Source organism: Monopterus albus, unplaced genomic scaffold (assembly GCF_001952655.1).
Source record: "Monopterus albus unplaced genomic scaffold, M_albus_1.0 scaffold17.1, whole genome shotgun sequence".
NCBI classification, from domain to species: domain Eukaryota; kingdom Metazoa; phylum Chordata; class Actinopteri; order Synbranchiformes; family Synbranchidae; genus Monopterus; species Monopterus albus.
Window position 1 is genome coordinate 4,065,252 of NW_018127897.1, and position 12,476 is coordinate 4,077,727.

Consider the following 12,476-nt stretch of genomic DNA (forward strand, 5'->3'; position numbering starts at 1 on the left):
GGAGGGGGGGGGGGGGGGGGGACCACGAAGGTGGGCATGACCAAGCATAACACCTCAAAGTCCAAAGTTCATGGAGGTGCCCACAAAATTCAAAAAACAAGGCACTGCCCAACAGGAGGTGACCCATGAGAACCACACAGGGCAGCCTGACCAGAGTCACGGCTGTTGGGCACAACAATGCACACTCCGGGGAGCAAACCAGAGACCCAGAACCAGGCAGGAGACTGCACGGGGGGCCGCTCAGGGGATGTTTATGGGGAAGGACCGACGTCAGAGGTTGAGATGAGGCTGGCTGACTGGTTAAGCTTAGACAGTGGCAAGACTGGCAGTTCCTGAGGGGGCGGTGGCATCGTTGGCCCACTCGGGAGCTGGAAGCAGGGTGGCATTGAGGCCCACTCGAGAGCTGGAAGCAGGATGGCATCATCAGCCCACTCAGGAGCTGGAAGCAGGGTGGCGTTGTCGGCCCACTCGGGAGCTAGAATAACATGGCAGTGGCGGCGTCATCGTCCCACTCAGGAGGAGGGACAGACGCAGGGTCGATATCACCATCGACTCCCCTTAGGAATGGGGACACCGTTGGTGGTCCAACCGACCTGCTCAGGGACAGGAGCAGAGACGTCAGCATACAGTGGATCTAGGACCTCAGTGGGGACACTCTTGTCGGCACACCTGTGGACCCCAGTCTCAGCGGGGATGTTGGCACATCTCAGCCAAGGGACGGGCACGGAGAAGGCGTCAGCAGTCCAGCCGACCTGCTCAGTAGTGTTGCTTTCATCAACGAAAATTATGACTAAATATTGTCGTCAACGAACATTTATCACGTGACAAAAACAAGATGAGATGCAACGAAAATGCTTGTCGTGTGATGATGACTATAATTAAATTGATAGTGCAATATTGTTGATGAAAAAAAGAGACTAAATGTGGTTTCCAAAATAAAAACTATGCTAAGATGTCTCTTCATTTTTGTTGACCAAAACGAGACGAAATGTTGTAACGTTATTTCGTCTCGTTTAGTCGCGTTATTATTATTATTTTGCAGTATTTCTGTTTCCTGTGTCTCGCTTCAGGGGCCGTATCAGGTCGCACTACGCAGACACAGGCGATGTCACTTCCTTAAGCTCCATTTGCAGCATTATTTAGAAGACGACAACAAACAAAGTTAAGTCTGACACAGAGAAAGGGACCAATGGCCGGCTGGCCGGAGTTTGTCTTTTAGAGAAAAAGAAGAAATGACATTTGGAAAAACTTTCATTACATAGAAGTGGAAAAGAAAACGGAGTGTGTTGTGGAAAAAGATGGGGAGAAATGTGGCCACAAAATCACACAAAATGTGTATTGGATGTATTCTTGAGTCTATAAGGTAACAATAATATAATAAGATAACCTTATTTGAAATGGGTTTGGCTCAAAGAAACTTTTGGTTTCCTCTATACTACTATGCATTGTACTTGTACTATAATGACTGGGTTAAATAGAATTGCATTACTAAAAAGAGACTAAAATACAATTTCCATTATCTAAAACTAGACTAAAATGTCATCAGTTTTCATCGACTATAACTAGATGAAAATAGTTCTGACTAAAATGCTCAGACTTTTAGTTGACTGAAACTTGACTAGACTAAAAACCTGGGGATGTTTTCATGGCCAGACTAAGGGACAGGGTGTGTAGCTTCGCCAGAGGGAACCTCACCATCTGGCACATGCAGGGTGCAGGAACTGATTGGGCTGGTCACTATCTGAGCCTACGGCCACCACCCCAGGAAATGGCTGTAGTGGCAGCGGCTGGGGCCATCGGATAGACTGTGGCTGTAGAGTGGGAAGAGAGAGTCCATCTGGGCCTTCAGATGGCTTGGGCTTCAACAGGGCTCTTTCTCCCGAGTCCTCCAGGACAGAGGGCTTTCCAGGATCCTTGGAAGGGCGAGGGCTTAGGATCGGTAGCATGAGGACCTGACATACAGAGTTGCACTCGTGTTGAGAACTGGGAAAGGCTGGAGAGTTGTGCTCATGCCGAATGTCGGGAAAGGAAGCTGGGGAGCCGCACCCACACCAAGTATCAGGAGATGCAGGATGACAGGTAAGGTGATTCAGATATCACAGATCGTAGAAAGCCCGGAGGGGTTCGTGTAACACACCTCATGAACTAGCCAACGCGTTGTGGAAAGCTCTGTGATATACTCGATGATTCAGTGTCAGACTGAGGGAAAGGGGGAGTATTTGTGCCGAAGTGAGTCTGGGGATAATGAGCTGCAGGTGGAGGTGATCAGAGCTAATTGGGCTATGGGACATGAAATGACCAAATGGCAGTGAGTCCAGGTAAAAGTTAACACAACACTGGAAGCTAGATTGTGAACCATGACACCTAAAATCCATACACATTTATCTAGGACACTAAAATACTTGAGTGTGTCATGTAACCACATTAACATGTATAGTATTTACAGTATAATTATCTATGATTCCTTATTATCTCCACTAACCAGAGCCTCAGAAGGCACATGTATTTGCATCCAGACACCTAAACTGTATCTTACACATACAGGTAACTTTAACAGGAGAATGAGATATCATTCATTTCAAGCCTTGCCCTCAATGGCAATGGTTTTACTTTACAGGGTCTATTATAACTTCAGTCATATAGCTTCACAGGTTATAGTAATGAAGAGAACTCACACCATTCAGTCTACTAGGCTCTCACTTGGGAGTTATGTTACTTTTGCCTGTATTGTATGATAAAATGACGAGATTTTACAGGCCCTGAGACCAACAGTAACTTGAAAGACAAGTTATATCTGTAACTAAAAGGGTCAATGTTTCAAATCCTCAAAATACCTTAGAATATGAGCAGTAGGTGGGAATCTTAAAGGTTGTTTCATTCAGCATTGTGTGGGTTTATATTAGAGCTATGCTATGTGTGTGTGTGTGTGAGTGTGTTTCTTTCTGAGTGACAAACTATGGACTGCCCTATGTTTCTCAAATTTTAAGGCTGCATGACAACTATTATCTTAACTAGACAGCACTGAGAGAATGCAGATGCCAAGGACAACTCAGTTTCCCCATAATTCCATAAAAGCAATATTCCTATGATGGTTTGACCCTCATAATATGATTGCTCGACTATGAAAACCTGCTCCTGTCATTTAGAATGAAAGGGAGAATGAATTTAGTGTGAAAGTTATTCCAGTGTGTGGACTGTGGGCAAAGCGGTGAAGATGTCACATTTCTGCAAGTTTGTGTTCTGCTTGTTCAGCAGCTGTTTGATAAAATGTTTATACAGTCTCCATTGCTGGCAGATTGTTGCACTATGGAGTGATACTTCACATCCTCACCTCAGCTGTGAGTGTGTGTGAGACGACCACAGCCCCTCTCTCCTCTAAACAAAGACCAGCACAGCACAAAATACAGTAGAAAAGCAAAGTAGGGTAGTCTGTGCCATCACTGTCCAAGATCAAGAAACCCCGATGGGCTCCTACCCAGCTGTCGCTGCATAGAGTAGATCTTTCTCCAGCTCTGGGCTGTCACCTTGCTGGGCTTCTTCAGTCCCTGTCTCGCACACTGGGGTGTACCTATTGACAGCACTCAGTTTCCACTGACAATCAATGGGCAGCTGTCATTAACCCAGATTTGTCTCCCTATGTGCTAAAGGTGAAGTTCCATGAAGGAAGACTCTCAGTCTTGACTTTGGTTAAGACCTTTATTTGGATGTCACTGACTGTTTGCACTTACTGTTCATGAGGTAAATGTATTATTCTGGATTGGTCAAATTAAATAAGGTGAGCTCTCTGAATGCCTCCTGTTTTGTGTTAGTGCTTGGGTCCAGTACTCTGAATGTTTCAAGCTCCCAAAAAGCATATATCTGCACTGCACCAGTTGGACAGCTTTTTAGTTTTTAAAAGAGTAAAATGATGAAATGTTTTGTGATGACAGCTCAGAGAGTAATGCTTTATACATGTCACTACCACACAGTATTTAGGCAATTGGAGACATGTATGCTACAGTACAAGTCATGTCTTTGGGGGATTAAATTGTTGAGAGATGACAGATGTCCTTTTTAAAACTTATATAGGATTAAGTGAGATAGTCCTAATTGAATTAAATTGAGTCTAATAGGCCAGAGCAGAATCCATGTAATTGTGATAGTTCTTCAGTGTCTTCCCCACCTTGTTCACTTCTCTTAGCATTTTTTGCTGGGTTCATGTCAGATGGGGATTCAGGGCCACTTGGCAGCCTTTCAGCTGTGATTATGGGGGAACAATGTGTGACACAGTACAGAGTGTGTTGATGGCACACTTCCAGGTACATAGACGTTTCTCTCATTCTTTATGTGACTATCTACATGCTACACTCCAGCTCCTGCACCACTCCTCCTAATTTACTGTCTTTGGCAATCCTACATGTTGAACGTGTTGTGCATTCTCCCTGTCTAGTGCTAGCCAAGTCCCATGTTTCTGTCCATGTGTGGATACACTTTAAAACTTTAAAATTTCTTGACTAACAAGTCTGGTTTATCACTTTGAATATTTACCTACTTTGTCTATGCTGTTTTTATTTAATGCACATGGTGTCATAATTGACTCAGACCTGAGCTTCACCAGACAGATCAAAACCATGACTAAATCAGCATGTTATCATCTCAAACAAATAGCAAGACTCAGATGTCTCATGTCCAGACAAGATTTAGAGAAACTAATTCACGCCTTCATCTCCAGCAAGCTGGATTATTGTAACGGTCTTTTGCCTGGTCTTCTTAAAAAGACAGACTGTTAGACAACTACAGCTCATTCTAAAATCCTCCTGCCAGAGTTTAAACAAGACCCAGGAGAAGTGAGGACATTATTCCAGTTCCATTATTCCAATCCTTACACTGGCTACCAGTTACCTACAGAATAGGTTTTAAACTGTTACTACTAGCTTATGCATCCTTCAGTGGTATGGGGCCAAAATACAGCTCTGAGCTCCTTAATGAATACAAACCCAGCAGGGCTCTGAGAGCTTTAGGAAGCAGTTAACTGGCAGAACCTTGGGTCAGAACCACACAGGGTGAAGCAACTTTTAACTACTGTGCTGCACACAGATGGAGCCAGCGTCCTGATGACCTTAAATGAGATCCGAATCTAGACACTTTCAAGTCTAAACTGGTTTCTTTATTACATTTTTGTTTCCTCTGTTGGATTCAGGGCAGTGCACAACCTCTTACTGCACTGTAGTTGTGTTTCTGATCTTTTTGTAGTTGTGTATTTTTTATTTTCCTCTTAAACATTTTATTCCATTTGTAATATTTATTTTTTAATATTGTTAATGGTTTTCTTTGCCCTTGTAAAGCACTTTGAATTACCTTAGTTTGAAATGTGCTATATAAATAAAGTTACCTTGCCTACATTCATCTTCTGATGTTTCTGTACATACAGGGTTTTCCCTACCATAAAAGGGCTTAGATGCAGCTCTTGAGTGTTTTTGCGAAACACCTGACTTATACCTGCTTTTGTACCCACACTCATTGAAAGAATTCTCTAGAGGTGGATAGTGTACCAGCGTTCCTTGGTACACTACCATCTGTGGACGTCAGTATGTGCAGAGTTGGCTTTTGTTTGCAGTGAAAACTAGATCTCTGTCTTCATCACTTGTTATTCCTCTTGTTTTTTATTTACATGGTCATTTATTTGGCTCACATCAACTGCAGCATACCTTTCATACTGAATATGGCTTCTAATTCTTCAAATCTTTGATCCCCTTTTTCCTGGTCAGTTACAAGAATGAACTGTTCTGTCTCTTGGCACAGAAAGGAGTCACTCCTGTGGGATCAGTCATATTGTGTGTGCAACAAAGATGGCCTATTCAAAGAAGCTTTAGTTACAATACAGCTTCCTTTTATTCCCCTGTGTGTGCACCTCTCAGTCTACAGTATTTCTGCTGTCCTTTTTCTCTCCTTTTTTTTTACAAAGATTGGTGTCAACAAGAATCTTTGGTAACCAAAGGATTCTAATCACTATGAATTTCCTTTGCACCGTTTATTGGCAGGCTGAGCCAGCATTGAGTAGCATGCATCTGATGCCCTGTCAGTGTCAACAGAAGCAGAGGGCTGATGGGCTTGGGGAGAGAAATTATGTTTCCTTGAGACTAGATTCCCAGATTCTCCACTCTCACAACTCTTATCAGGGAAGGGCACTTCAGGTGTCATACAGGAGAATAACTAGACCATTGACTAGACTACTGAATGTTCTGCAATGTTGTTTTTTCCTTCTCTTAGCACAAAGCCTGCTTTTTCAAACAAATGTAAACAAAGCATTCAAACATATTCTTCTCAAGGCAACATACTCTTACAGCATATCAAGACCAATTTACAAAGAGTGTGTTTCTGTCTGTGTGTATGCTTTGCAGGCTTGTGGAGACAGGGAGTAGCAGTATTCAGAGCTTGTCCTGGTCTGACAGTCACCTGGCAGAGCTGGATGGAGACACCCTACGTTTATTTGGACTGGGAGCCCTGGAGGCACTGGAGAGGGGCTGGAGAGTTCAGACCGCTGGTGCTGTCAATGTAATAACCTTCCGCTACATCAACTTTGATGCCATTGTTCCAACACTCCCGCGAATACGGGTCAAGTTCCCCAATCTATCGGTGAGGGTACTAGTTGCATATTGTGCCATAATGTGCCAGGGGAGAATGTTGACATGATTTCCCCAAGAAGAACAAAAAATGCAATATATATTTTTCACTTTAGCTAACATATGGCTGTGGTAAATACTGAATGTCAGAAGTTTAAAGGTGCTAGATATCCAGTTGTGGTGATTCTGAGCCTCCATAAATTTCTTCATGGTAGGGTATCAGAACTACTCCCAAAGTGAATTGTCAGAGTGCTGTGGGAGAGTAGTAATTTCAAAAGGAATGGAAAAAGTTAATTTAGTGGTCTTTGGCCATGGTGAGGAACTCTAAAGCTAGGGCCAACAATGGTGGATAGATACATTTCTTCTAATTCAACCCTACAGCTGCTTCGGAGGCCTTCGGACATACCTGGCATGACATACAGTGAAACTGAAACTGACTAGTGTCACATTTTCTACAGCACCTGATATTCTTGGAAACCAACATCAGTCGTCTGCCACAGCTAGCAGCCCTAGCTCAGTTGAGGCGTCTGGACCAGCTGACAATTCATCCAGAGGGCAACCCAGTGGTCAGTCTGACTCTGTGGAGATCCTTCCTCATCTACCGCCTCCACCACTTCAACCTGCAGAGGATTAATGGCCAGGAGGTGATGTCTAGATCAGTATTTAATGCACTGCCAATGCTGTATAAAGGTGATGTGAAGGACAAATGCAGTAACCGATAGCAAATTTCACTCTTAATTATACGGTGTTATTGTAAATGAGCAAATGGTTAAAGAATAGTTATACTTTTTGTAAAATATGCTTGTTTGCTTTCTGATGGGGAGTTGGATGAGAAGATTGATACCACTTTCATCACTGTCCATTAAATATAAGGCCGCATGCAACAGTAGGTTAGCTCAGCTTGGCATAAAGTTTGAACAAACCCTGGCACTGTCCAAACAAAATCTGCTTTTGAGCACCTCAAACACAACGACACATTTACAGCCAGCACAGTTTGTGAACACTGGGAGAAAAATAAGTCTTTTTTGTACATCCACAGTCAAGTTTTGTAAATCCATTTTGCAAAGAAAACAAAAAACACAAGTTTTTCTATCACATATTGGACACATTCTGTTTGGGCTGCAGCAGGCACCAAACTGGGCTGACCTCATGGAAAATTCACCAAGTTAGTGGAGGCTATAACACATTCAGCTGGTGGGCATTAAAATAATGTAATTTACCAACATCACAAATTAATTTGACAGCTGCTGCAGACCGTCTAGGCAGTTTGTAAATGAACTATGTATTTGTAACAGTAACTAATTGGCTATTGTAAGTCAAAGTAGTAACATAGTGACATCCTTAGCTTAGCTGCTGTTACAGTACCACTGGGAATGCAAGTTAAACTGTCTCTACTGAGTTACAAGTACAAAGGCTAATGATTTGACTCATTGTCATTAGGACAATAGATTAATTCACAACTTATTAAGCAGAAGTAATCTGTTCCTTTCTATCTGCTGAAAGTCACATTGATATAAATTCATGACCTAAATCCAGTTGTGTTGGTTTCTTTTTGTCCTGCTCTTCAAAGCTCTTTTCTTGTCCTTCTTTCTCATGTAGCTGTCTGAGCTAACACAGAACTCGGGAGCTTGCTAGCTTGCAAGTCAGCCATAGCATTATCAGTAGAGCTGAAGCGTGTTCACATATTGATTGATCACTGTGGGCACACCTCTGGCATTGGTCTTCCCTGATTAGTTGATAGGGCAAATTTGGTCAAAAATGTTTAGACAGGAATATCACTGCACCACTTCCAGGCTACTTGATGAGCCTTTGACAGCACCTCTTTCCATTAAGTTTTGGGGGATATCTCTACTAAAGCAAAGTCTCAAAAATACTCCATACTGTAGCTTTAACAGATATGAGAGTGCTACTGATTGTCTCGTACTGTAAGTGTTTTTCACAAAATGTCAAAATGATTACTTACTGTTACCAGCTGTAAAATAAGGAGCCCAGGCTCCTGGAATGACCAATTTTAGTAGAATAAGTTTGCACAGAGTGATGCTTGAGTTTAGAAAAATGTAAAAATCTTTTTAAACGCCTCAGATTTTTTCATAAAATTTTTTGGCCAATTTTCGTGTTTTGCTTTTTGAGGATTTTGCTTGCTTTTGACAAAGTTGTAAGTCCTTCTTTTGTGTTTTCAGAGTGTAGAGATACTGACCATCAATCAAGTGTCTTTTGTTGTGTTTGTGTGTAAGTCCATGTTTGTGCATCCACTTCAGGTGACCATGAATGATGTGATTGCTGCAGAGCGTGTGTTTGGGACATTGGGTCATATTGCAGCTACTGAAACTCCACGTTGCCGGCTCCTCCTGCTGCTAGAGGAGTCTAGGTGAGAATTTGTATTTTTGTAACATTTAGCGACAACATATAATTAATGGAAATTTGTGTACTGTGCCTGTTGTTTGTCAGGAATATGTGGATTCTTAAATGTGTGTGTGTGAGGGTGTGTATGTGTGAGTTACAGCTGAGGAGTGTGCAGGTTACTGTACATGCATGTGCCTGTGTGTAGCATTTTTCCTGTGTGTGTGTGTGTGTGTGTGTGTCTATGTATGTATGTGTGTAGATATACACACCGATCAGGCATAACACTATGACTTCAATGCAACCCTTCTGCCTTAACATTTGTGTTTATGAAGCTCAAAATAATTCAGTTTTTGGTGAGATTGTCATAAATGTATAAATTAAATTATAACCTCACCCTAACCTTAAATCATGTTGCCACCCTAAAATTGAGCGATTTCCTTGTGGGGACCAGAGGCTGGTCCCCACAAGGAAATCGCCAACTAAAATTTGTTTACACAGTCACACTGTGGGGGACTTACTGTCATCACTCTAAGTCCCCAAAATGGACTTCCAGTGATGACTTGGTTTAAGGTTAGGCTTAGACAAGTGGTGGTTATGTATTAGGGTTAGGGTAAGTCTCCAGGAAATGAATGTAAGTCAGTGTAATGTCCCCTGAGGTGTGTGTGTGTGTGTGTGTGTGTGTGTCTGTGTGTGCGACAGTGGCACAGCCTGGCACAGAGGAGCTAGGGAATGTGTCTCTGAGGAAGGGTGGGCACTTGGACACAAACATTTCTCTCTGTCCTCAGTCAAAAGCTCTTAAGGTCTGTCACTTGGGGTCAATGAAAGACATTCTTGCAAATCAAAATCTGCCAGTGTGTCTCACACTTGAATATTTTTTTGTTAAGCTGCACTCAATTTACTGCTTCTCATAAGTTTACCTTAACTATATTACTGCACTCTAAATACTGTTTAGACATATAGATAGCTATGTGCTGATGTAAGAGTTAATTTCAGTGGTGCTGAAAAAACAATATACATGTTCAATGAAATATAAACAAAAAAATTATAAAACCTTCACTTACTGTAAGTGTGGGAGCCTAGTAATACATCTGACCCGTCTCAGTGTTCCCAGATGCACTTTCAGAAGCTTCTAAACGTCTAACTAAATCTTCTGACTAACACCACTGACTTTCGTACAGAAGGTCGGGGATTCGAATCCCGGTCAGGGCACGGTCAATATTCAGCCTGGGTCCTTAGGCAAGGCCCTTAATGCTACCTGCCTACCTCATGAGTAATGACAGTTGAAAAAATAAGAGTCACTTCGACTCGGGCGTCACCCGGTTCAACAAGGTCCGCATCAAGTGTTGAGGAACCAGGACAACCTGATGAGAAGTGGGCTACTGGAACAAGACATTCATGGACAAAAGAAGAGAACAGGGAACTATTGGAATGCTACTATACAAGTAACCCCATTGAGAGGGGTTATATAGCTTCTTGGATGAGAGGTGAAACATCTTCGACCTAGAAATCTAGTCCAGTTGATTTTTTTCTAAGTTTTTTTCAGCTCCGTAATAATAGTGATAACAGTAAGGTCTAGACCTTACTTTGTAAAGTGTCCTAAGATGACTTTGTTGTGATTTGGCACTATACAAATAAAATTTGATTTGATTTTTATCACTAAGCTCCAATAACAGGCCCAGAAGGCCCAGATGAGCTTGATTCAAGCCTGAGATTGAAGATCACAAGCAAGATGGACACCTGGAACTTCTGTGGCCAGTTACCAAGACTAAGTGAATTGCCTTCTGAAAGTCTACTAGAGGATGTGAATGCAGCATGAAGCACAATCCCTACTATGACCATCACTGAGACCAACAAGCTCATATACACCACAGAAACCGTGATCCTTGAGATGCTTGGCTATAAGTTCAACAAAGGCCATAAGGAGCAGTATCCTCCATGGAGAAGGAGGTTAGAGGCCAAGATCAAGGCAGCAAGGAGAGAAGTTAGCCAGCTATCAGAATTGCAAAAAAGCATGATGAAGAAAGGGGTACCTTGTTAGGACTGCTCAAACACAACTGTGAGCGAGTCACAAAAATAGACGGACCCAGATGGCTGACTTCGATGCAGACAGTGTAGTTTATTTACAGTGATGTATAAGAGACAATAAATGTACAGTGAATAATACAGGGACCGGGTGTCGAGCTTAGGAGTGTTCACAGTCAATGATGGTAATGATACAAGAGGACCGGGCTGCGGACAATGGGATTCACTCCTGGACTGGTCGGGTTTGCTGTAACTGAAGATAAACAGAAAAAGTACATACGGTTGAGTGGTAGACTGTGCATCGACCTGCAGGGTGGTGATAAGCAGAGTGGAGGAGGTCCGTGGTCCGAAGGAGCGGCTGAATGCAAAGAGGGAATGTAATCGAAGCAGCTGGAGAGGAGAGACACAAAAACACTAAATACAGAATCCAAAGAACTACGGGGAACAAACGGGCCTGAGAAAAGCTAGAAAGAACTGGCAGGGGAGTGAACGAAGAGCAGGGACTAAATAGGGAAAAACTAATCAGGTGCAGCTGGTAGGAAGAAGCTCTAAGAACAAGCTCTAAGTACAAGATCAGTAGGGGCCGGGGTCTACCATACCAGGCAGGACCCCAGGTGCAGGCTGTGCAAAGATCCCCCTGAGACAATCCAGCACATAACAGTGGGGTGCAAGATGCTAGCAGGCAGGGCATTCATGGAACGCCATAACCAAGTGGCTGGCATAGTGTACAGAAACATCTGTGCCGACTACAGGCTGGAAGTCCCAAAGTCAAAATGGGATGCACCTCCAAAGGTGGTTGAGAATGACCAAGCTAAGATCCTGTGGGACTTCCAGATACAAACTGACAAACTGGTAATGGCCAACCAACCGGACATAGTAGAGGTGGACAAACAGAAGAAGAAGGCCGTAGTGATAGATGTAGCAATCCCAAGCGATAGCAACATCAGGAAGAAGGAACACAGGCACAGGGCTTGGAGTTCAGCCTAAAGAGTTCAATTTATATTTGATCAGACCAGGGAACCTTTTCCCTCATGATCTCAGAGTCTTTTAAATGCTGTCTGACAAACTCCAAGATGTTATCTGCCTTTTATTTAGAGTGCCTTCCCTCTAATTGTGTGGATGCTGTAAAGCATCCACACTATGTTATGCAGTTCTTTATTATTGTATAGATGCAAAAAAGTATCCATACTATGTTATCCTGTTCTTTATTGTATGGATGCTGAAAAGCACGAGTATGGAATTTTCTTCTTCTTCTTCTTTCGGCTGTTCCCGTTAGGGGTCGCCACAGCGAATCATCTGTTTCCACCTAACTCTATCCTCGGCGCCCTCTACTCTCACTCCAATCAACTTCATGTCCGCTTTAAGCACATTCATATATCTCCTCTTTGGCCTTCCTCTTGACCTCTTGCCTGGCAGCTCCATCTCCAACATCCTTCTACCAATATAACCACTATCCCTCCTCTGCACATGTCCAAACCATCTCAATCTGGCCTCTCTGACCTTGTCCCC

At 42.9% G+C, this 12,476-nt stretch overlaps 1 protein-coding gene across 4 annotated transcripts in view; it reads left to right on the plus strand.

Moving 5' to 3' along the window:
• The window catches only part of LOC109955850 (leucine-rich repeat-containing protein 49), a 50,334-nt gene that overhangs the window by 31,680 nt on the left and 6,178 nt on the right, over window positions 1-12,476 (plus strand). For 3 of the 4 annotated variants that reach the window (XM_020592403.1, XM_020592400.1, XM_020592401.1), the window contains exons 14-16: window positions 6,381-6,615; window positions 7,061-7,246; window positions 8,837-8,970. In XM_020592403.1, coding sequence (XP_020448059.1) covers window positions 6,381-6,615; window positions 7,061-7,246; window positions 8,837-8,970 — 555 coding nt within the window. The remainder of the gene's footprint in view (window positions 1-6,380; window positions 6,616-7,060; window positions 7,247-8,836; window positions 8,971-12,476) is intronic. The other variant, XM_020592404.1, reaches the window with a different exon arrangement.